The 24,797-nt window shown below is 44.6% G+C and overlaps 1 protein-coding gene across 5 annotated transcripts in view; it reads right to left on the reverse strand.

Moving 5' to 3' along the window:
* Nucleotides 1-24,797, reverse strand: part of ANKRD17 (ankyrin repeat domain 17) — an 80,916-nt gene that overhangs the window by 43,370 nt on the left and 12,749 nt on the right. For 4 of the 5 annotated variants that reach the window (XM_071744180.1, XM_071744179.1, XM_071744177.1 and 1 more), the window contains exon 2: nucleotides 507-660. In XM_071744180.1, coding sequence (XP_071600281.1) covers nucleotides 507-660 — 154 coding nt within the window. Of the gene's footprint in view, nucleotides 1-506; nucleotides 661-21,363; nucleotides 21,451-24,797 lie in introns of those variants that run through there. The other variant, XM_071744178.1, reaches the window with a different exon arrangement.

The raw sequence follows: 24,797 nt of genomic DNA on the forward strand, positions 1-24,797 counted from the left end.
AGACAAGGGAGAAATTGCAATTAAGGCAGTGACAGCTGTCGGCAGAAGGGTTCCGCGCGTTTGGAGATGCGGAGGATTAAGGACCCCTCCCGCCCAGAAACCCTCTTAGCTTTCAGTCGCTGGCCACTGCTTCGTATAAGCAACTAGAAAAAGCTTTTCAGACAGGAATTGTAACAGAAGAAAAGCCTTCTTGAGCAATCTGGTTTTTGACACCAGGCTGCAAGGCAAGGTCAGGTGTCACTTTGACTCCGCGTTTCAGAAATCCAACGCTGGGGGGACCTGATCAGAATCACAGCCTTCCAATAAAACTCTGATTTCCCAAAATTTGGAAAGCTTTAATAAACTTCTTGCTCTTCAGTGACTCACACAACCTTGCCAAGCTCACACTGCCTTACATTCTGCATCTCTCTCACACTCATATGGATTAGCCTTATGCAAGCAGTTCCAGTGTGGTCTTCATGTGTTAGGGCTCTGGGGTTAAACCCGTACGGGACACGAGTACTTACCTGCAGCTTCAAGTAAAGCTTCTAATCTTGCCTGGGTTTCTGGATCTACTGTTCTCAGGTCAGCACCATCAGCAGTACTTGACAAAAGCAATTTAGAAGCTGTTTCCAACATGGGGTTTTCGAGATCATCCTGATCCAAGATAAACGATTCCACCTGAAAAATAACAGGTATGGTTTAAGAATGACACAAAACTGACCAAAATATACCTAGAAAACAACCCCCCCACATTTTTAGTTTTCCTAAGCAATTGCTTTTTAAATACTTTGTTACTTTGTCTTCCACCCATGGAAGCAATGAGAGGATCCAAAATGAGACATAAAAGAATGTACCTTTTGTCACCTTACCCATTTGCTCTGTGACATACTGGGATAATTTGAGCTTGACTTCACATCTCCACACTACACAGTTTTCAAGTCAAACTTAAGATACAGAAGGAAAAGTGACAAAATAGGTATCATTCCAGAAGGCCTAAAGGTAGTAGACAGAATGGGTTTCTACACAAGCTGTTGGTTTGGGTGGTTAATTTCCTATTCAGAGCATTAAAGATAAATACAAAAAATAGATTTTATTTCACACAATCCAGTAACCTAAGTCACCTACCCTCAAATGGCATTTAACTCTCCTAGCACACAAAACCAGAAAAATCACTGTTTAGTTTAATCACTGCTTAAGTGTGAACTATTTTCTTCTGACTTGCAGAAGAATTCCCTCAGCTATCTTTACTTCCTTCAAGTCTGATGCCTTCTAATCCAACATTAAAATAAACCCAGAAGGATCAGCAACAACTTCCAGAGAGAACCAACTCACAACACACAAGAGTTTCACAGCATCTGTCTCAAGATAACATTTATTTCAAACAGTACAGAACACGCAACCCACTATATCTGCCTTTTCAGAAACAGATGCTGAGTGGCACAAATTCTTCTGAAGATCCTTCTTTCCTGTACTCCCCATTTCTTTTGGTTGTGAAACACAGAAATTATGGAAGAGATCAGTATCCATTTGTGTTTTAGGATAAGGACAGGGTTGAGTAGTTTAGGCAAGACACTCTAGCAGTTCCATGAACACACCTCTACGTTTATTAATTTACCAGATTATAAAGACCACATTTAATCACCCTCATACAAAGCCCAACAGCTTCAAAACTCAAAACTAAAAACAATAAAAACTAAAAACAATAAAACCCCAATCCTAAATAAAAATCAATCTAAATACAAGCCTGTCATACAAACCCCATGTGCTAGCCACCCCTACAATATGATTAAAAACTTCAATCATCTTTGGATGAAAGCAGCCACTGTCTGCTGAAACAGCAGTAACCTATTTCCACATGGAATACAGTCTACCAAGGCAGAAATACAACTTATTTTATTCTTAAGATTCATGTGTGTCTCCAAAGTTTAAAAGAAGCCTCATGAGTATCACAAGTTCAGATTCCTGCAGATAAATGCCCCAGGAATCAAAGTGGGCAGACAAACCAGAGGAGTGACCAGGTCATCTCAGGACTCCTGAAAGGTCTCCTCCTTCCACCCTCCCATTCACTTTCTTGTCTCAAGTGAAGAGCCCACAACATTTCTTTCTGCACCCTGCCTCCAGCTCAGAACTTACAAGGATAAGGCACTAAAATCTAATGCTGGAGTCTAAAGACTTTGCTTGTTTAGAAAGGTAAGCTGAGGCCTACTCCCAAAATAACCTGAATTTATCATCCACTGAATGGTACCACTGAGAAACAGAACCTCCTGTCAGACACCTTTTGTCAACACACAATTACACATCTCAAGGGCATCTTTGCACCCTCCTTCCACTCCTTTGAAGCCTCTTTGCCCTCCTTCAGAGCTGGGGGCACAGCAAGCTGAAGGGGATGATTCCCAACTGCTGCCAACAGGACAGTCCTGCAGGATCCCACGTTGCTCCTCACCATTCCTTTTTCCCAGTGACATTCACACAGCCAGCAGCTCTCCTGTCTGGCAAACTGGTGAAGGCAACTCCTGGTTTCCTGCCCAGTCCTAAGGAGCAGCTCACTCCTGCCTGCCCAGGGTCCTCTGCTTGCAGCTGCCAAGCAGCTCTGTGCACCCCCAGCCCTGGGTGCACCCGGTTTGGTTCAGCTGAGGACTTGTCATTTGTTTTCTTCCAGAGGACGAAGGCTGCTGCAGCAAAGCAGCAAGAGAAAGGAGCTGCTCCCTGCTCAGGAGCCAAGGAACAGATTTCACCACAGGAAAGGCAAACTACTGAGCAGTGGGAAGGATTCTTGGCTCACCCAACTCATGCAAAATCCCCACCACTTAGACTAACTGAAAAAAAAACCCAAAACCCTCATCCAAGTGAGATATTTAGCAGCTGGTCATGGCTCTTCCTAACACTATGAAATATTTGCTAAGCAAAAAGTCAAACTAGGAAAACATCTCTCCCCACTCACATCCTCTCCCCTCAAATGAGGTCGTTTATGCAGTTTAAGTTCCAAATGGAAAACTCTTCTACTTTCCTTCCAACTAAGGACATGAGCATAGTATGAATAAAAAGCAAAGTCTAACACAAGGAGAATGGGGAGAAGAAAAGCAATCCACCTACAAACAACACACCACCAAACAACCACAAGCTGTCAGGAGAAAACATTTTCAAATGAAGTTTTGAAAATGTTTACATTAGGTACTGTCATCATTTAAACCACTGCAGAGGAACATCAGGAAACTGACATTAAGTAGCAAATTCAGGCTATTTTAGGAGGTTAAATATAGCTGCTTTTCCTTTTCTAAGGTAGCAGAGATACATCTTCAACCTACACCTCCCAAAACTTCATCAAGCTTCCAATTACCCTCTTCCATCCTCTCCCAGCTGCCTTCAGCTCAGCAGTTTCACTGGACCTGCAGCCTCCTCCTTCCAGTCCATCCACCAGGACACAGAATACACTGAGGCTGAGGTGAGAACAGACACAGAGTCTGACAGCAGTGAATAAATCTGTATTTTGCTAGAAGTGAAAATTCCATTTTCCTTTCTCAGAACATACTGCCTTTTCTACAGAAGCTACAAACCCAAGACAAAGCGTTTCCATTTACCAGGCCAAGTAAACAGACATTTCCTTTAATGGTCTTCAGATGTATTTTATTTCCCTGAACCAAAAAACCGTGTAGAATAGTACACAAACGCTCCACCTCACATATCAGAATATTTCATCTGGGTTCTCAGTCAGTACTTCTCCAATCAAACAATACTCTGACATAATCCAATTGTTCAGACAGTTCCCAACAGAAGGCCTTTTACAAGACTTCTCCTCCTCTCTCATCCTGCAATAAAAAATATCACGTTCTGTACTTTCCCAAGTTTACTTTGCCTGGTATCACTTCTAGTGTATCTGATGCTCCTACAAGCAAAAAGGGACGCTAGTAGAAAATTCCCAAGTTCTGACCACTCTCAAACAGAACAGCCTACAGATTTGATGCACTGAATACAACTGTAGAGACACATTTTTACACGGCTTAGAAAAGCAGGGTGTCAACATGTATGCAAATCCAAACCTCAAGGAAATTTCATGCTGCAAGTACTTTAGCATACGTTCCCAGTCCTGTTTTTCTAGGCAGAACAGTAGCTCTACACTTTCCAAGTACTGCAATACCAGACTAAACTTCACTTTTCAATGCTACATGCTTTTATCACCTCCTATCAGACAGACAAGTTCTTCCCTAGCTCCCAAGGCCCAACATCAAGCTGGGTTCTGCACCCTCAGGGACCTTTTTTGTCCTCCTTGAGCGCCTGCTCCCAGGCTCTCACAGAACGAGCTGTGGGTACACACACACACACACACACACACACACACACACACACACACCACCCACCCACCCACCCACACACCACACATACCCCTACATGTTTTATTTTCTGTCTTCTGAAATGCAGTCTCAAAACCCCACCTCTTCTTTCTTTCCTCTTTCAACCTTGCAGTGATCTGTTTGTGTCTTTTCCATAACAAGTAGGGGACATTTCCTCTTCACTAGGCCTGCAGATCTCTGTCCCAGTGTCTCCCAAGCCCAACACAGATTAGTATCTTCCTAATTTTCTGTCAAGCCAGGGATGGAGGAAGGAAGGAATATGTACATCTATAGCTGTTTCTTCACATCTTCTACACTGAAGAGACAGAAATCCAGTACTTGGCACAAAACAGCTCCTCTAGAATCACATCATCAACTCAGGTATCAAGATAGTCAAGTCTGTTCATGATTAAAATTTGCACACAATACCTAAATTAACAAACGTAAATTCCAAGCAACTGTAATCTAACCCTCAGCAGAAGGACCTGGCAAATATTGGCAACGTAGTATGAAAACTCTCCATACACATAAAACCATAAAAAGCAGTAGTACACATCTGACCACAACAAGCTTCACCTGATGATACTGCACAACTTCACTGATAAGGAGCTCTACACTTGCTTGATGCCAGGAAATCAAAGAACCCAAGAGCTAAGCCTTTTTGTTATGCTGGTGACTCTGGCACCTTGAAAATGTCACTTGGTTTAATGTCTGAGCTCCCTCCTTTCATGCATGAAAGTTGTAACTACACTTGACACCAACACAGTCACCCACAAAGCATAAGCAGAGAGCTTAATGATTGGCAAACTTCAGCAAGAGTAGAGAACACTCAAAGCAACTACTTAAAATTTCATTTATGAACAATGGTAGAAAAGAGTGGGTTTCCAGCATCCACCACCTACTAAAGCCCTTGCTGCAGAATGACAAAAGGCCATTATTTATCCATCTAATCAGTACAGAGCTGCCATGAATAGCTCTGGTCATTAATTTACAGAGCATCTCCAGGATTTGTTTATCACTGGTTTACAGTTTTTCTTCAAACACTCTAAGGCCAACAAAGAGCCATGAAGGCTGTAAGAAGCTATTTTCCCCTTCTTGTCTTGGGTCCTCCACCTGAATTCAAGAGCCCATTTTGCTGACTCCATTCTCAAATCTCCTCTTTAGGGCCATCCTGCATGCACAGGATTCGTATTACTGCTTTCCACCAGTTACTCAGAAATTAACAGAGCAAACACTCAAGACCTCACGACCCATGTAAGTTATGGGAACCAACATCACATTAATTCCTGCAACAGGTGCCACCTGAAAGCAGCCACTCAGATAAAGCAGAGCTGCTTTATCTCATGGGTCATTTAGGCAGTGTCACCAACCCAGCCCCAACACTTGCTCCTGAAAACACAAACAGCACCCTTGGCCAAACATCTTCCTGAAAGCAGGCAAGTTCCTTGCTGTCTTTTAGCTGTCTGTTTATAGTAAGACCATGTAACATTTCTTCATCTTGAAGCCTTACATGAAGACATGCTCAAAAAAAGGTAGTAAACACTTCCTAAAAAAGCATCAAGCAAACAGTGGAATCCAGCTGAAGTGTCTAGCGGGGAGACTGCAGGTGACAAGTCCCAGGGCTGTGAAGCAGCAAGGGGTGCTCTGCTCATTAACCAGCACAGGATGAAACTCTTCTAAACTTCAGCATTTTTAAGCTCCATAAACAACAGCATCTGAAAGCTGGTTTGGATGAACCACACTAGCCCAGGCAGGTATTTTACAAGACCCAAATAAAACACCTTTCATGACAAAACATGTTCTCCACAGGTTGTTTTTCCCTATTTTTGGGACTGGCCCCTATCTTCTGGGCCAACAGCCCAACAGCAGATTTTCTTCCTCAGCTTTTGTCAATGACTCCCATGACTTCTGCCTCTCATTAGGCACCTATCACGAATTTAGAATCTGCTGCATTTTTACCTTGGCACTTGGACCTTTGGTGTTTGATACCCAAAGGGTGCCAAACACATCCTATGAGAAGCAAGCCCTGGTAGAAAGCCCCTCCAAAGCACCCAGGACACACGGGGCAGCGAGTGGCTATTGCCACGTGTCACCTCCTTGGAGACCTCACCTGCCTTTCCTTTTGAACTCTGTCTTACTGAGGGACTCACTGCCTATTTGCCAGCACTGTAGCTGTTGATTTTTCCCAGCTCCCAAATTTTTGGAGAGCAGCAAAGGTTTTTAAAGAGAACATGAAATTTAACCAGGATGTGCAAGTCTGTCAGGTATTGCAAAGCCACCTTCAGAGGGCAATGATAACCATCACCAGGTCACTTACCGAACCCAAGTCCCACTGCACACACCAGTTACCAGCTTGAAGAGCAAGGAAGCTTCAGATCCCTCAGCTTTTAGCTAAAAATGACTCTCAAACAGCAGTTTTAATCCCAGTTTCCAGGAGGAACTCCACATGTAAACAGCAGAGCCTGACCCAGAGCCGCACCACCCTCCCCTGGTGCCCTAGCAGCTCCTACCCAGATAATCTCAGCTTTCCCTCCAGACACTTTTAGCTCTCACACCTCCAATGGCAGAGAGCTAATTATTTCTGTCCCTGCCCTTCATCTCACTAAGACAAACAGATTGTTTCTACAGCTAATGTCATTTACTGATTTAGAGCTGGACCTACAGCACTTCCATCTCACCAGCTGGCTGGGCAGGACTGGGCACCAGACTAGCACACCCACAAACCTTCAAGCCCATAAACTCCCCCCAAGTCTGGGATCAGGATTTTCTTCTGTCTGTTCTTGTATGAAAAGTGGTCCCCAAGTATTTTTTGGCTGCTGACTGCTTCCTACTTTGGGGATTACTTTGGGGATTACTGTGAAATTCTTCCAAGTTGCTGAAAGACACTGCACCAAAGGAAAAAAAAAAAGAGATAAATTAACTCTGTTTTCATGCAACTTCTGTAAGTATTTCTTTAAAATAAAATATTTTCCACTGCTCACTTCATCGACATGCCCTTCAGAGTCTGTAAAACACAGAGATAGCACCTTTCCTACCATTACCTTGCCAATAGAATGCACAAGAGGAAATAAGCCAACATTTCCAGTGCAAGGACAAAGCCCAACTCAGACTAATAACCAGTAAGTTACTTTTCACTACAAGACACAGTGAGGTGTTTTTAATATCTTCTACCTGAACATGCAATGTGCATCAATGGATTCCTGAGGCAAGAGTGAATCAAAACAAGGAGCTGATATATTTGGAATGTGGCAAACTGGGCCAAGCATTTCAAGCACCAGGTTTTTTCACATCCAAAGCCTAGCATACAAATAGGCAACCCAAAACCCCTCTGCAAATTACGATAATTCCAGCTTGTTTTAAACCTTAATGGGCTATCAAAGGCTTAATATGCAGCTTTCAATTTAAGTGTCAAAAAATCATTTGGAATAAAGACAGACAAAACACTTGCTATGGAATAAGTACCTCCTTTCAAAGGTACTTCATAACACCCATACACTGCACAGGAACTGTATTTTTTGTTCATTTTTTGTCATCTCAGTTTAAGAAAGGTTTGGAAATTTTTTCAGCTCCTCACACATCCCATACTACAACAAGAACTTCATGCCTGCTCTCTCTTACCCCACTACTTTTAGCCTGCAGACTATCACCATTTACCATTTCAAAAACCATCAGCCCACCTCAGTTGAAAGTCAGCTTACTGGAAAAAATAACTGATCTGGAACACCAGACAAGGCATTCTACTTCCATATGAAATGAAACAGTGGGAACAGATTTTGACAGTATCAAGCTAAATATTAAGGCAAAGTGTATGCCTGCCTTTTCACCTAAGGCTACATGTTTTCAGGTGAAAATTACCTCTTAGTCAACAAAGATTTCAAGCCATTTTAAGACGTAGATCTTCACAGCATTAATAAAGTATTATATTGATAATTCCATTCAAAACTTGACTGAAGACAAGCCTCTGACACTGCTTGCCATTTCTGGGGACAAACCCGAATGTCACAGCCACCCCACTGACACGACACAGCCCGAAAGCAGTGCACAGGCTATTTACACAAGACACCATTTTTGTTAGATAAAGATCAGCTTCCTGGTTACTGAAGGGGAAAGCATACACTAAAGCCAAGTGAAGCAGATTATTTTGCCTACTCAATTTCAGCTTTGCATTTTCGGTGTTTTGGTTTTTTTCCTTCAAATCTATTTTGAAACAGGAACGAGCTGTGCAATTCTGCCTTGCCCTTCCCAGCTACTAAAGCAGCAGAGCCACTGCAGACACCAAGCCTCAGGGCAGCGTTCCTTCCCAGTACAGCGAGGACTGGTTCCAGTTATCTGGGATGCCTCATCAGATTTGTTGTCTTTCCAACTTGCAATGACCCTCCCCAAAACCTAAGTGCCTCGTTCAGCAGAAACCTGAAGTCCAGCAGCTGGAACGTCTCGGTGCCTTTTTTATTTCATCAACTTTACACTCCATTTGTCTGCTGCTGCTAAAAAAAGATAAAAACGGGGAGGAGGGGAGAAGGGTGAGAGAGAGAGGAGCAGCAGTCCGTGCTGCTGAAATGGCATAACACTGTCCTCAGCACTGGCACCAACAGGGTTTCTGCTGCAGGGACACCTGCATTATTACTGCAGTGTGTTTCTGATGACGAGACAGGTGCTGATGTATTCACATGAAAATTCCCTCCTCTCCTCTACAGCCTGGATCTCCAGCATTGCAAACAACAAGAAAAAGAGGCAGCTTGAAACCTATAGCTACAAGAAGGCTGGGAAACCTTCAGGAAGAAGACCTTCAGTTTAACATTCTTTTCCCCATTCAAAACTTCATTCCAAACACTTGGCATCCTTCCCACATTAAGCAAATTTATGCATTAACTGGTACTCAGATGCAGTTGTTCATGTGAGAAAAATTTCATGCCAACGTAAAAATAACAACACCTCAACTCATTATCTTACTAAGATCCCTGCCCCAGTTTCACATTAATGGGGGCTGGTGGTGGAAGGGGGTGGGAAAACAAACCAAGTTTTAGTCCTGGACATAAATAACAGGATATAAAAATCACACATATGCAAAAAAAAAAACAAAAAAACACCAAACCCCCAAAACAACCCACCCTAAAAACAAAAAAAAGACTTACTCCAACACTGCCTCCCATCAGGCCCCTGAAAGCTCAGCTTCAGACAATACTTCTGTATCAACAATAAAACAGCTGACACATTTCCAGTCCGGCCACTTGAACCCAGGTATGTGCCTTGGCTCTCTCAAGCCCCAGAAAAAAAAAAGCTGAACATGAATTTTGATAGGAACCATCTCCTTTGGAGTGGGCTTGGGAAGAACTGCTCCCAGAGGCCAAGCTTTGGCAGTGTGGGGATAACACAGACTGTGTCTGCACCAGCCCCGAATGGGGAGGTCTACAGAGCCACTGAGAAGTAGGCAACACCTGGAACAAAGGTGGTTCTTATACTGAGGCAAAACCAAAATGGGAACTGCTCCCTGCAGAGGAACTCTGACAACTGAAGGATACACCAAAGAGACAGCCTGCAATTTTTGCTGCCCTTAGCAAGTAACCTGTCACATCCTCCCAATCAATCAAAGTCTCTCTCTCTGAAAGAGACAATAAAGGGAGCACATAACAACTGTGAAGAGCAGATAGGATGCAACTGAGCTTCCCAAAATCACCATCTCCCCTCAGCACCAATAACCCCCAAAGGCATACTTGAACAGCAACTGCAGCCCCCTAAAACTCTCAACTGAGGTAAGCACCACTTAAGTTCCTTACAGGGCCACACAAACCAGAGCCTCCCCATTACACTATGAGAAGCTCAGAGGGGTTATGCTGCCTCTGACCACCGAGCCAGTTCTCCACTCAGACTGCATCTCAGGCTCTTTCCAGACAAGCCTGAGCTCTACAGACAGCATTTTAGAGTTCCTCCACCTCTCCTGCTGCTGAAGGACAGCTCAAGGACTCTACACCTCCCTGGGCAAGCTTGTGATTGCAGCACATCCTGAGGACCATGGCCACAGACTCAGCTGTGATGGATCTGGTGGGAAGAACTAAGGAATCAGAGAACATGAAGAGTACAGAACAATGGAGCTGTATTCAAGTCTTTGCAGTTTTGTCCCCCAACATGTAAAGCCTGGCACGAGCATTCAGTGTGCCTCTGCTCCTAACAAAAGCCTTTGGATGTGGACCTGAAGAGCACCATAACTCACAGCAATGCCAGCATCTCTGAACAATGTGTGCACTACTGCAAAGGGACTGAGCAGTCCTGCTGGGCACTGTTACATCCTATTCCTCACTGCCCTACTTTCAAGGGACTAATTATTCTCCTAAGCCTTGTTTAAGGAAGGTGAGCTCACAAGAACAAGAAAATCCTTCTCTAACAGTCAGTCACGTTCCTTTTCCACCAGACTCACCTTTTGCCTGGACTGCATACTCCAAGGATACATTTAATGGATGCACCCTCAACACAAGCATTTCCCAGCCTGCACTGAAGCACCTTGGTACCCTGACAGATCCACATCAACTGATTTAGAACCTTGAAGCATCCTCCTTTTAAATGATACCCGTGGAAAAAATCCAAAACCCTAAAAAAATACAAAATGCTGAGCTGTTAAAAGCACACACACATTGTTTGGCTTCTGCTCTCTCTGCAGGAGCCAAGCTTGAAATCCCAATGATAATTTGCTGCCTTTATCACTGGTTAACTTCAGGGGGCTTGTCTGCAAGTTTGTTGCCTGCAGAGCCCTCAACCACAACTATCCTGAGCTTTCTTTTCACAGCTCAATAAGCAGCCATTTCTGTCACTCTCAGGCTTTGTTGTAACAGATCAAGACTCCTAACTAATCCTTTGAGAAGAGAGTTTAGGGCAGCTTAGCACGACTAAAGGTGGCCCAACTTCTCACCAGTGCTTCTGTGGAATATGTTGCACCTCTCCCATTTCAACGGCCCCAATGCACTTTGTTACAAATTTCTCAGCCCGGACCTGTGCACACCCATCCATTTCCAGCTGAAACAAGCTGTTATTCTAAGGACTGCAGATCAGCACAGCTGAACAATGGAAACACGACCTCATAACTCCTCTGCAGACAAAGCTAGCAGCACTAAAACTCTGCACACACAGTGCTGTGGGGCCTTGCCTTCACCCAGATCCTCAAACAGCACAGTCCCAGTAAGTAAATGCAAGAGCAGCTCTCTCAGAGCTGAACACACTTTTATTTCTTGCAATGAGGCCAGGCCTCAGATGACCCAAAACAGCTTCCCTGTAGCCCATGCCAAGGAAGCTGCTGAACTTAGCAAACCGTGCAGATTCAGGTGAAAAAAGCAAACAGGCATTTATAGCCCTTCATGTCAATCACAGGCAAGACCAACCTCCTACGCCCACAATACATGGTATAAAGCACCAGAATCTCTGTCCACTCAAAATAATTTCCAAAAAAGAAAGCCTCCTCTAGCACCACTACATGCTGAACATTCACTGACTGAGCATGCTCCATCTGTAAGGTTAAGAAGAGGGAAAACATTGACTTTCCCAGCCTTCCCAAAGAGATTTGCCATGCTAAACCTGCCAGAAAGCATTTCTCAGTCAGCAGGCCTCTCACCAATTAGCCCAGTCAGCTTGGCTTCATTCCTCCCTGCATCTGCAAGTGCCTACAGTGGTGGTACATCAGCTGCAATTCCCACCAGGAGTTTGCTCCTGTTCCCTAACGTCTGTCAAAGCCTTATTTTTGTGTGCTTCCCAACCCTGGTCTTCAAGCCAAACTCAGCCCCAGAACAGAGGGCAGCTCAGTGCCTCATTCATAGCACAAAACCTCCCAGGAGCAGACAGCCCACCCTTGTGCTGGCTGGAACCACCATCTCTGCAGGGAGGAGAACCAGCAGCAGGACAGCAAGAGCACCTGGAGAGAAGAGGCACAACCTGGCTCATGGTTTACAGAAGCAGTTGGCTTCTTTTCAGATATGCTTTTCACAAACCTGCTATAGCAGTGTGGTGTTGCAAGAACTCCAGTTATTTACTTTAACAGGCTGGTTAAAGTGCTCAGGGCTTCTCTGAACACAGCTCCCAAACTGTTTCCATTACATCAGCTGTGAGAAGGCATGAGAAAACCTCCTGGAAGCTGTACTGACATCACTGTACATAACCACTGCAGAGTTTTTTACCAACTCCTTTGCACAGGTATGAAGGTGCATTCCAAAAACCACACTGCTGAGTGGAACACACTGAGGGTAAATCACTCGAGCTTCCTCCCCAAGCATCCCATTCTCTCTCTTTAGGAGAAGCCAAGGTGGAAGTTACACAAAGCTTCAGGAACAACAGCCACCTCAACATCTGCCAACCACAACACGATACACCAACTCTGGAGCAGCAAAACCATCTTTTGTGGCAGCAGCACAGCTCAGCCTCAGGTGAGGCACCTTCCCCACTGCACCCACCAGCTCCCTCTCCACCTTCTCTGCCAGTGTTGAAAGGGTACAAACCAAAGGGAAGAGTTCCAAAATACCACCAGGGCTTGAAGAAATATTGTGCACTACAAAAAATACTGTCACACAACACACTCCTGGCCCCTCCCTGTCTGTCCCCTCCATGGCAGCACAATGTCTCTTTGCTTGCACTCAGGAAAATGAAGATCTACTTCAGAGGAAAAGACATGTCCATGGCAGCCATCCATCTCTCCTAGCACAGCAACGGAGAGAAGCTGTCTGCCTCCCACGCCAGTCTGCCTGTTTTGCCCACTGTGCATAACCCATCATCCCCCCAGAACCATTTTTCTCCTGTGAGACAACACCTGGAAATAAAAGCCTGGAGAAAAAAAAAAAAAAAAAAAAAAAAAATGGAAAGAAAGATAACAATTGTAGGTTAAACTGTATTTTCACTGCCCTCAATGAAGGAATGATGCTCACAACACTACCACTCCTTGTCACCTAAGATACATATTTCATCTCACTGTTTCTAAAAACCCAATCATCTCAGATTCTCAGTTCCAGTCGCTCCTGCACACATTCTGATGTATGTGTTTCCACCACCAGCTCCACAGTCACCAAGAGGACACACAAATTTATTCTCTCACTCACCGTGGCTACTGAGCATAAAATACAGCAAGCAAGTGGCCTGAATTGCATGCATAACACCGGTTGGGTTTGAAACAGAAATAGTATTAAGCTGCCCACATGTTTTCTTACACAAATTTGGCAGGAAATCATTCCCTTCTGCAAGTAGTTTTGGTCGACTGCTCTTCACAATAGCAAGTGCTGTGCAAGGCAGGATGAGGCAGCAGAAGGGAACAAGGACATGTGGAGGAGGGACAGGATGAATGCACAGACAGCCATTCTGCTCCAGCCCAACTCAGAATTCCCTCTGGCATGAATGAAACACTGATGTGAGCACAGGCTTGTTCACAGCAATACAGGATCAACTCATGTGCAGAGATGCAAAACAAAATGCAGGAACAGTGCAATATGTAGCTTAGATTAGTCACAGCTTTTCCTTCCCATCATCACAGGGATTACAGCATCAGTCAATCCTACAGGGCACCCAACAAGTGTAAGATGACTCTTCATGGTCTGAACACAAGATGCTATTCCAGGGACTAAATAACCAAAGAAATATTGTGCATGTCCCACAAGTCACCTTTCCTGAGACCAGGTGGTAGCTCCTCTAGTCAAGTGACCAACAGACAAGAGATGTGGACACTCATGCACACCAGAGACAAGGAAATTATACAATAAGGGAAATTACAGTTACTAGTAGGGCAGTTTTCAAACATTTCTCTACTAATAAGAGAGATACAGCAGACACTGCACATTGTTCCCAGCCTCCACAAGGGTTAAGCAGAATTCCTGTCCTGTTGAGCACATGCAGGTTTAGCTCCTGTTCCCTCCTCCCCTGCCAGCCCAAGGTACAACAGCCACCCCACCACAGCTTAACACTCACCAGGGAATGGTGTGCAGGATGTCTGCAGGACAGCAGGCTGAAGAGTGGCTCCTTAAGGACAGTGCTCAGTCAACATCAGTGAAAAGGGCTCATTCCAAGCAAATCAAATGCTCCGTGCCATTTAACCCCAGAGCAAACTACAGAATTCCCTTTTTTGTTGTTTTGTCCTGCACAGATGACAATTAAGAACTTAGTACTATCCTGCCTCCAGAAATTCTGCAGCCTGTGTCCAATTTAACCCATCAAGATTGAAGGGTGAAGACGGGGGGGAAGTAGAAATTCGAGGTCCTTAGAAGACATCTGCTTTTCTCCATGTAATTATCCTGCTGGACTCTGCATCTTTCCTTATGCAGCATAACCACTTCAAAGTAGTACATGGAGACATTCACAAAGTTAACCAAAAATAGTTTGGGAAGATATGACTAGTTCCATCAAGGGCTCTGAAATGCCTTTGAGTCATTCTGATTTTGTCACTGGTATTTATTTGTGTCCTGTGGAGGTAAATGGAAGAAGAGCTGTGCTACTGTCCAACCAACCATGCTCACAGACAACAACTGAGCCCAACAAAAAGGCAAAATGGAACCAACTGAAATGTTATGCTGATTTCCTTTCCTTCTTTGGCATTTACAATTGAAGTCTTTTTTTTTTTCTTCAATAAAGGATCTGGTATGGCCTGGTTTACCAACTGTCTCCTCCATGAGAAGTGAGAGGATAAAGTTACAGTAGGAGACAGTCAAGTTCAGTATCTGATTAGAATTCCTATTGTTACTGCCCAGGGAACTGAGTGCAGAGGGAATTATTTCTAATAAATTCCAATCATTTGGTTGAAATTCTGACAAGCCTCTTTGTCACCAAATTCTTCCTTCAATAGAAACCACTGTTAGGCATACCTAATAAATGAATTACAATTTTTTTTTGCTCTATTTGGCACACTCAGCTGAAAGCTTCTGCATATTGAAGAGATAGGAACAGTTTTTACATATGGTAAATTAACAGACTTGTGAAGGTAGCTGAAGCATGCACAAGCATTTGCCTAAACCCAAATATACCTTTTTTTTTTTCTCCTATCAAAAAGAGATTCCATTAAGAAAGAAAGATAAGGTTTACAGGCAGAAAAGAACAATTTTCAGTGGAGTCCCTCCTCTCCATTATTTGCTTCACATGCTAGATATAAAAATCTCATGTAAAAGTTCCTTCAGATCACTACCACAATTTTGATTTTTTTCTCTCCCCTTAATGCTTCTCATTACATCTCTTCCATTAAGATATCTTAGCATATTTATTCTAAGTTTACACGAATACAGCTCCAGCATTAGTTTCTCAGTAGGACAACCTGCACCCCATGAAACATTTCCTCTCCCTTCCCTGGCACAAACTACACTCAACTATATCCAGGGCACAGATACAGCTGCTGGGACAAAGTGCCTTTTCCTGTGACAACACACGGGTCCACAGTGAGAGACAGAAACAACACATTTCTTCCTAAAACAACACCTAAGATGTTCAAATTCATCACCTACTAGAAGGAAAAGCAGTGGTCTAAGTGCAACTGAAGGAACTATGATGAACAGGAGGAGGTGGCCACAAAGTGACAGAGAACCCTGGCCAGTTATCCAGATTCCAGTGACAGAGAACCCTGGCCAGCTACCCAGGTTTCCTTCTGGCATGGCTTTGATGCTGAGGCAGTGTCACAGGTTGAGTTTGGGTTACAGCTTCAAAGCATGTGACTTCCTATCAGTCAACACAGCCAGCAAATTCCAGCAAGGCAAAGATCTGAAGAGATTTCATGCACATGCAGGAAAATAGGGACAAGTACCTTAGCCACGAAAATAACCTTTTTACTCACTTTTACTCAAGTTTAAAGACAGGAAGTAGAGGGGGAGAAAACCTAAATAAATTCACCTGAAATGCCTCTCTCAATTCTCTTGGTTTTGATTAAGTACCTGATTAGAACAAACTGCTTACAAGACAGAAGATTCTGGGTTGGAAGAAACTTTGTAGATCATCTGATCCCACCGAGGCCTTGGTCAAGTTATCCCAATTAGCAAGCCACTGATGGGCTGACACCACCCCTGAATAACACCAGCAGATACCCAAGTACCAGGTCACTTACTGCCTTCAAGGTTTCTCACACAGTAATTGCATTTTTGCATTACTGTACCAAGAACAAACCATTATTGAAAAAGATAAAGCAATAAAACATAAGTAACATGAATGGATTCCAATTATACCATCAAGCTTGTAATCTCTTTCTGCAAGGCAAGGAGAAACAGCTTTAGACACAAAAAAAGTCACATCTACCAGCTTTTACTTGTCACACACAGGAACCCATATCCAGCAGCTGAAAATTAGCTCCTTGCCCTGAAAAACAGTCTTAGCAAATTAACTGGGAGGAGGAAAGTAACAGACATTAAAATAAGATTTGCTTTTCTAAAAGACTCAACATACACACTTGTTCTAAGCTCTTCCCCTCACACCACCAGGAGAAGCAGCAGTATTCAGGGGAGAGCAGTTTCAAGGGAAGAGGAATCACCTTCCAACGTTGTGCCTGAGAGCACTAGACAGCCATAAAGAGCTCTTGGGAACCAGCCAGGCAGCTTCACTCTAGTTCCCACTCAGCTCAGAGAAGCTGCTAAGACAGAACTAGCAGGGCCTAGGTGGCTGCCACCACTGCTGCTCACTCAGTGACACCATTCTGTCAAAGCCACCCCGCCAGCCAAGGCGGCAGCACAAAGGCTCCTCAGCTGCATCAGTACTTGCAGAGTACATCAGTAAGGTGCACAAATACCTCAGCCAGCAAGCTCAGAAAGACTTCAGCTCACACAGCTCCTCTTCTCCAGCTGACTCAAGAGAGGGACAAAAAAAAAAAAAAAAATTGGTTTTCCTCTAAAATGTCCTTTACAAGTTCCAGCACTCTGGTGTCCCTTCAACCTCACCAAGACTGCCCCTCCTCATCTCCACTGCACATGGCTCAGGGCTCAAGTGCCACCTCCTGAGCAGAAGATGGCTGGTGAATTTTAGCCTCTTCTGTTGTTAGCATGTTCAGCTTCCTTTCCTTCAAGCCAGTTTTCTTCCCTGAGCAGCACTTCAGACCAGGCAGGTTCAGCTCACACTCACCCAGAGTGCTCCTAGAACATGAGTTCACATCCACACAATTCAGTCCCACACCTTGCAACCTCAACCAAACCCATCTGCTTTTCTTACAGTTTGGGCAAACTATGCTAAGATCAGCCAGCCACTGACTGACCCAAGTGCACAGACACTGACCAGATGCAAATGAGCAAAAAAACACAAGCTTCCAAGATCCATCACCCTCAGCTGCCATGAGATACAACCCAGAGTAGGTAATAATGCCTTAATAAATGGAATCAGACAGCAGTGCTCCAGCTTACCTGAAAGTAACATGTAAAGAAGTTGTTCAATGTATTGAACAACTGCAATTAATCACTAGGAAAGGGTGGAGCACATGAGTAGTCAATGCTGATTTCATAGAGGCAAACTCAACAGGTGAAAGTAGAACAGATAAGGTTACCAAAACGAAGTATGAGAAAGAAAACAGGGAAAGAATTAGCCTGTGTAAGAGGTGGAACATGGAAAGCTACTAATGCCCAAAGCAGAAGTACTGTACTATAACCCTGATTTTCATCTTCAGCAGACTGCAAGTTCTATAAATATTATAAGATCTGGCATGTTGGAAAAAAAAAAAAAAAAAAGAAAAGTTGCAGAAGCCCCCTTGATCTCTGAGCATGCATTACAGACATGACTCTTTAGGTCATGGTTGCTCTTCTGTTATTTCATCAAGGGCTTCATCAAAGACAAGCAGGATAAGTCTCCACTCTGTATAAAGCTCTTGGTCACCATGTAAGCTCAGCTTGACTGCCTGCACTGTACCCCCACAGGCTGGCAGAAGTGTAACAGATCATCCTCTCACACCAGTGGCAGCTCCATATGCAGCAACTGAGGTAGGAGCTTAGGGGTTATTAAAATGTCCCCAAGAATCTAGTAAAAAATTTTAAAATGTCCATCCAGTTAGGAAAGAGTCTCAGTGAAGGTTCCTTCACAATGATTTTCAGCCCCAGTTGAAGGAAGGTGAAAGACACATTAAGCTATAAAGTCATAGGGTTATTTTCAAATGCACTTACCAAGGACCTAAAGAACAGCCACATGTGGGTTTGTGTTCTACTCCAGTCCAATTCTCTTGGAAGAGAACATGCACAAACAAGCTTTCAGAGAACATGAAGGTCAAAACACACAGCTGCTTCTCTTGAAAAGTCTCAAATCAACACAGGGAATATAAAGTTACCCCCATATACTGTCAGAAGCTCTGTAAGTGGTTTTCTGTGCTGTCAGAGTTCAGCACACAACAATCACAACAATACAGACCATGTCCTCACCTGTCTGGAGAAGGAAGGCCTCTGTCTCCCAACCAAGAAAATGTTTCTGTTGACTAACTCAAGCACCAAAAACACAGCTATGGGTTTATGCCTCTCTGTGAATACCACAGTAAAGTGGTAGTAAAATTACACTGTAGCATAATCATCCCTTAAATCAGCATATGCAAGAAAAAAACTGGAAAATTATGAAAAGAAAAAAAAAAAACAAACAAACAAAAAAAGCACCTTGTCAGTTAGGTCACAGATCAACAAAAGTATGGCCAAGATACACTTATCAGAAGAGCCAAATGAGCAGAAGCTAACTGCAAAGTAACCCTGTAGTACTTAAATGTTATTGAGCTGCATTCCCACACAGCACTTGCAATGCCAAGACAATGCTCACCTTCAGCTGGCAGTGCCAGCCTTGCTCACCTTCCTTGAAGCTGGCATAAGCACATGGCAGGCAGGACACCACCTGAAACCCTCTGGGATAATGACTGTTTCTGCCTGCAGTTACCTTAAAGTTGCTGAAGAGTTATTTTAGTTTCATCCTCTGATAGGAAAAAGTATTGGGGAAAACTATTTCTAACAGAGCCCTGCTACTTGGGTAATGAAACAAGCAGAAACTATGCTTTCACTTCATCTTGTCTCTTCCTCTCCCTGAGGAAGCAGTCTTCACACTAGGGCAAGCTAAAACATGTGAACTATGAGTTTCTTGATTATGATCTACCTTTTTAAGTCAGAGGTGATTTTTATCCCAGAAGCACCCTCTCACTTCTGGCAGCAAGGACCTGTAACACAGTTTGAACCCCAATCTCTACACTACAACTAGTACACTACAGAAAATGCCTTCTTTTCCTGTTTTAGATTAGAACTTGGAGGTACAAACATTCCTGAAGATTCTATGAAGAGGCAAGGACCGATCCCTCCAAATTAAACTAAATACTAAACAGAACCAAGTGTGTCCAATAAAATCAGACCTAGATTCTGCTGCCTAAGCAAGAGCAGTTCCCTCAGCCTGTACACTGCATCAGAAAGTGCTCCACAGGAGAGAAAAAAAAGCCTAAAATGGGAAAATAAAACACACTGTAAGCACACTCTTGTAAGTTAGAAGAGAAACAAATTTTGAGAGACAGAAGTCTTTCTTGTGGAGTGGTACTGGGAACTCAAGACAATTGCATTGCTTCCACTGATGCACCAAGAACCAACAAAGCCCCCACTGCTCCCAGCATGTTTCAGAGACTCATGAGCTATTGATTCAGTCCTACTGTACAAACATCTCAAGTCAGGAGGGCCATACTTGATTTTTGAAGGTGTTTTACCCGGATACAGTTGGTCTCATGACCAGGAAAAAATGTGTGACAAAACTGTCAAGAAACCCACATCCTACTTTGAGAAGCAAGACGTAATTGTTTAGCTCACCACATGCAGACCCAAAAACTGCTCATACTGACAAAATTGCTGCTAACTGCCTTTCCAAACAAGACTATTAATAAATAAGTTATTTTCTTAATTTGTCATGCTGTGGACTTGCATATGATAATTATAGTTAAAATAAAGAATAAAGAAAAGGAAAAAAGAGATTTCAGTATTCGTAAGGCAAGTGAAACACTGAAATATCTGTCTGATGGCAGAAAGCCCAGTTCCTCTTGGTCTTCCTACCTCACCACAGAAACCCAGCCACACAGCCTGACACTGCTCAGCAATGCCCTGTACATAGATCTGTACCAGTTTCCTACACCCCAGCTGAGCTGTTAACATTCTGGATGCAATTATGCTGCACAGTTCCAAAGTTCACAAGGAAGTTCTCAGCAGCAGCAAGCACTTCTGTTGATTTAAAATTTTAGAGCAACGTAAAGGGTAACGTAAGTGCAGCCATTAAGGAAACCAAGCTACAGGACAGGCATCATGGAAAGCAGGGTTTTGTTGAAATTTTGACAGCTGCTTGTAAGGTAGCAGCTTCTTGTTACAGTAAATAAATGCAAGCATTTTGAAGTCATTTGGCAATGAAATCATGTTTTTGCTTGCAAAACCAGAAAAACCACAGGGGCAATAGCAACAAAAAGATATTTCCTTGAACTATTACAGCCAGTATCATCTGGAATGAAGATCTGTGTCACTTTGAACAGAAGTTTCACTCTGCAATTCCTAGGCAGGCCCCTCTTCATTTGGCTGAAATTGCATTTTCCAGTTTCACTCCCAAGAAGGGAAAGTGTCATTTATTTCATACTGCAGGATCTAATTCTGCAGAGGAAGTAAAGGCAGATAATACTTAAGAGACAGTAATAGAAATCATACAGGCCTAGCACACACTGAGAGCAAGGAACAGGAACACTGGCCCTAAAAAAGCAGCCAGAAAGCCGAGTTGTGACAAGCAGTGTCCCTGCAGGAGGGCTGAGGGCTCCATCCTGCCCTCCCAGCTGCGGACACACACGGGGGCTGCAGAGCTGCCCCAGCAGGCAGGCAGCCCCTGCCCCAGCCCCCCCAGGGGAGCAGGCGGGGGGTGAGGAGCGGCCCCGCGCTCCGCCCCAGGCCCCGAGCGGCCTCCGCAGCCCACACCGAGCGGCGGGCGGGCGGGCGCGGGGGGAGGCAGCGGGGCGGGCGGGCAGCCCGGTTCCCCCGGCTCCCCGGTCCCCCGAGCCCCAGCCCCCACGGCCGGGCGCTCGCCCGGGGCTCGTCCGCCGCCGCCTCCTCCTCCCCCGCTCCGCCGACCCCGCGCACCCCTTTGTTCTGCGGCCCTCTCCCGCCCCTACCTCCAGGATGTCCTCCAACACGTACGCCTCCATGGCGGCGGCCGCCGCCTCCGCCCCGCCTCAGCGCCCGGCCATGCTCCCCTCCTCCGCCCCCTGCTCCCTCCCTCCCGCCGCCGGGACGGACGGACGGACGGACAGCGGACGGGTGCCTGCCGGCAGCACCACGCTCGCTCGCCCGCCCGCTCCCCCCCGCTGTCAGCACGGGAAGAGGAAATGGAGCGTTCCACCCCGCGCAGGGCGGGCACCTACCACCCCAGCGCGGGGGGGACCGCCGCCGCCTCCCGCCGGGGGCTCCCGGTCCTCTCCCCGAGAAACACCTCGGTATAGCAAATATAAAAAATAAATACAAAGAAATCAACTCCTCACGAAACCGCCTCCTTTTATTTCTGCCTTCCACCGTGCGTTTCGCCGCCCGCCACAGCCATGCTTCCCCTCAGCGCCTCAGCACCTCCCTTCAGGGCTTGCCAAGGCCTCCACTAACTCGCCCAGGGACCCCCAAAGCTGCCTCCTCGGGGGTCTCCTTCAGCTCCTCCTGACACACGGGCCTGTCTCTCCATGCTGAGAGGGTCTGGAAAACCCTTGGGGTCACCCCAGCTGGGGACAGTTAAGGTCAATGCCATTCCGAGCCAATAAAGTTCAGGAATCCACTTTGAGGTGTTTCCCCCTGAGCCCATTCACTGCTGTCCTGCCCTAACCACTCCCGACACAAAACCACGCTCCTCAAACACGTAAGAAGCCCCTCTGGATTAAGCTGATCTATAGCATGTCCCACAGGGTTTCCTGGGCTATGGCCTGGCTTCCCCTCACTGCATAAAGCACACAGCTCAGTGCTGAGATTAACACACTCTGCATGTGACACCACTGAAAACACCTTCAGATGGAAAGAGAGCATAACCCAGGAACAGAACTGTCTGTTCCACAGAAAGCAAACCAAACAGCATCATCTTCTCCATTGTTACAAAACAAGTGCAAGATTTTCAGGAGAAAGAAGCTCACCTCAAGAGCTGAACCATTTCCCATCCCAGTTGGAAGCCAGCAGAGTTCTGTCTGCAGCAACACACCTTGCATTTACAAAACCACAACTGAAAGAATGATTCAGGGCTTCTCAAGAGGTGTTACACCACCAGAAACACTACGAGGAGTCAGGTTCTACGTGACCATTAGGGCAGCCAACAACCCAACCAGCTCGAGATTCTACTTGAAAGCAAAGACACACTCAACATTTGCTTGCTTTCACACTCAAAATTCCTCATCTCCAACCCCCTCCTCATGCCCCCGCTGTTCCCTCACCTCCCCTGACCCACCTTCATCTGCAGCCCTGCACTGCAGGCTTAGGGAGAAAAATTTGTTTGACAAAACCACTACTTCGCTTTGTACTTCAAAATGATTTACATTCTGGAATACCAAATTCCAAAAACCTCGTTCCCAACACTTTACACCACTATGAGATCTTCAGTAAAACCTGAAGGCTGCTTAACTGTAGGTTTCTATCCTGAAAGAAAAAGGCGTATATATATATATATATATATATATATATATATATAAGAGGAAAAAATAAAACCATCCCTGTTAGGTATCCATGATTGATTGCTTTCCTATTTCTACTCTGCCATCTTGAGTTTTAAATACAGGACATGAAACATATCTGATGTTTTGCAAAGGGGAACACAAATCCATTTCTTCCTTGCTTTCAAGTTCAGCTTCATGAATTACTTGGACTATTTGTTTTTAGGAGGAAAAAAAAAAAAAGTTATCTTTTTGCAACATCTCAGCTTCTATCAGAAAGGTTATCATCTTCATCTTGCCTTACTCTGAAGGGCATGACCCAGACAGTGCTCTCACCTATTCCTACCCACTACTAGAAAGCAGCTTTCTGCACAAGTGGCACTTTAAAACAAAGCAGGCACCCAAGTCATGCAGATCCATCACATCCTCTTATATTCTCCCTTACATTCTGTAAGCTTGAAAGACAGAAAAGCCCTTCTGTTCCCCACACGGAAGGTGGGAGAGGCAACATTTGAAGTGCAGCTTGAGGAGACAAACTTAGCACAGCACTGCTTAAAAACAGGGGTAAGAGAGTCCTATTTCAAGCTACGCTGAAGTGTTAGACCAAAGGGAATCCTAAGATAGTTCTGTGAAAGCCAAAGCCAGGGATGAGTACAAATATAGGTTGGTTTACTCTCTGCTATATAACCCATAGAGCACTGGTCCCTAAACCAAGAGAAAAATACACAGTTTGACCAAAGGGAGAATAGAAGCATCCACAAGAACACAGTTGCTCATGCAGGATGAAGTACACAGAGAAGCTATAAATGCTCAAGAGTGGACAGTTTTTAACAAGATTCTTGGTTCAGTCCTCCAGTACCACACAGGCCACCATGAATTTTGAACTGGCACCACTCAGATGACATCACCCTGAAGCACAAGCATGGTAACAATTGATCCGAGACAGATTCTGGCACCCAGAAATGTAAGCATTTGAACAATTGATCAGACAATTCCCACTCTTATATCACAAAAAGCACATTGTTATCTATTTACAGCTGATCAAGCAGTACTGGTCACCAACTGTCCCAAAGCATATAAACACACTTTTTTGTGTGTTTTCAGAGTCACAGAGCCCAGCGTCAAGGTTGAGCTGTTTAAAGTGTGTCCCATGCCTGTGCTAACACCTTACTCAGCAGAACCACGAGGTGCACTCATTACTGAAAAAAACCAAATAATTTTTAGATGGGGGGAAAAGAGTTGAAAACATCCCTTCGGTACAGGAGAAGTATCTCTCAGCTGTCCCCTCCTGCACAGCTTTCCCAAGCATTTCTCTTTCCAGCAGGCAGTAGGCAAGATGACCTCAGATAGAAAGTTCCTGACACAGTTAAGACCAAAAAGCAGGGTGGGTTTCCAGACAAAGTTTTGTGACATCCTGATTTTCTGCTAAGTGTGCAGTGCCAAGATGCAAAAATCCTACCACTGTCACACAAACTACCTCGCAGACTCAGGCTTGTGTCATAAATGACATGTATGTTACTATGATGACTGGGGGAGGATGCACGTGCAAAGAGAAGACTATAATTTCATATGGATTGGAAATACCCATGGAATCAGAAAACTCCATTAATCCACAAAAAGGAAATTCCATCATTAAAACTTCAAAATGAGCATGTTTCCTATTCTACCATGAAGCAAAAGAACATGGTAAGATACAAGTAATACTCAGATAGCTTTCTCCAAGGCTGCTTCAGACTTGTGTTTGAAAGACTACATGGGTGAGCAGCACATCCCATTTAGCAGCAGTAAGAACTCAACCCATTATAGAGTCTGTCCTGAGTTTATCATAGCACTCGTTACTGCTTAAGGGGAGAGCAAAAAGTTTAAGATAAGAAATCATCTATGGAATAATCAACAAAAATCAATCAGATGTCTTCAGGAGCCAGCAC

This window comes from Heliangelus exortis, chromosome 4 (assembly GCF_036169615.1).
Source record: "Heliangelus exortis chromosome 4, bHelExo1.hap1, whole genome shotgun sequence".
Classification (NCBI taxonomy): domain Eukaryota; kingdom Metazoa; phylum Chordata; class Aves; order Apodiformes; family Trochilidae; genus Heliangelus; species Heliangelus exortis.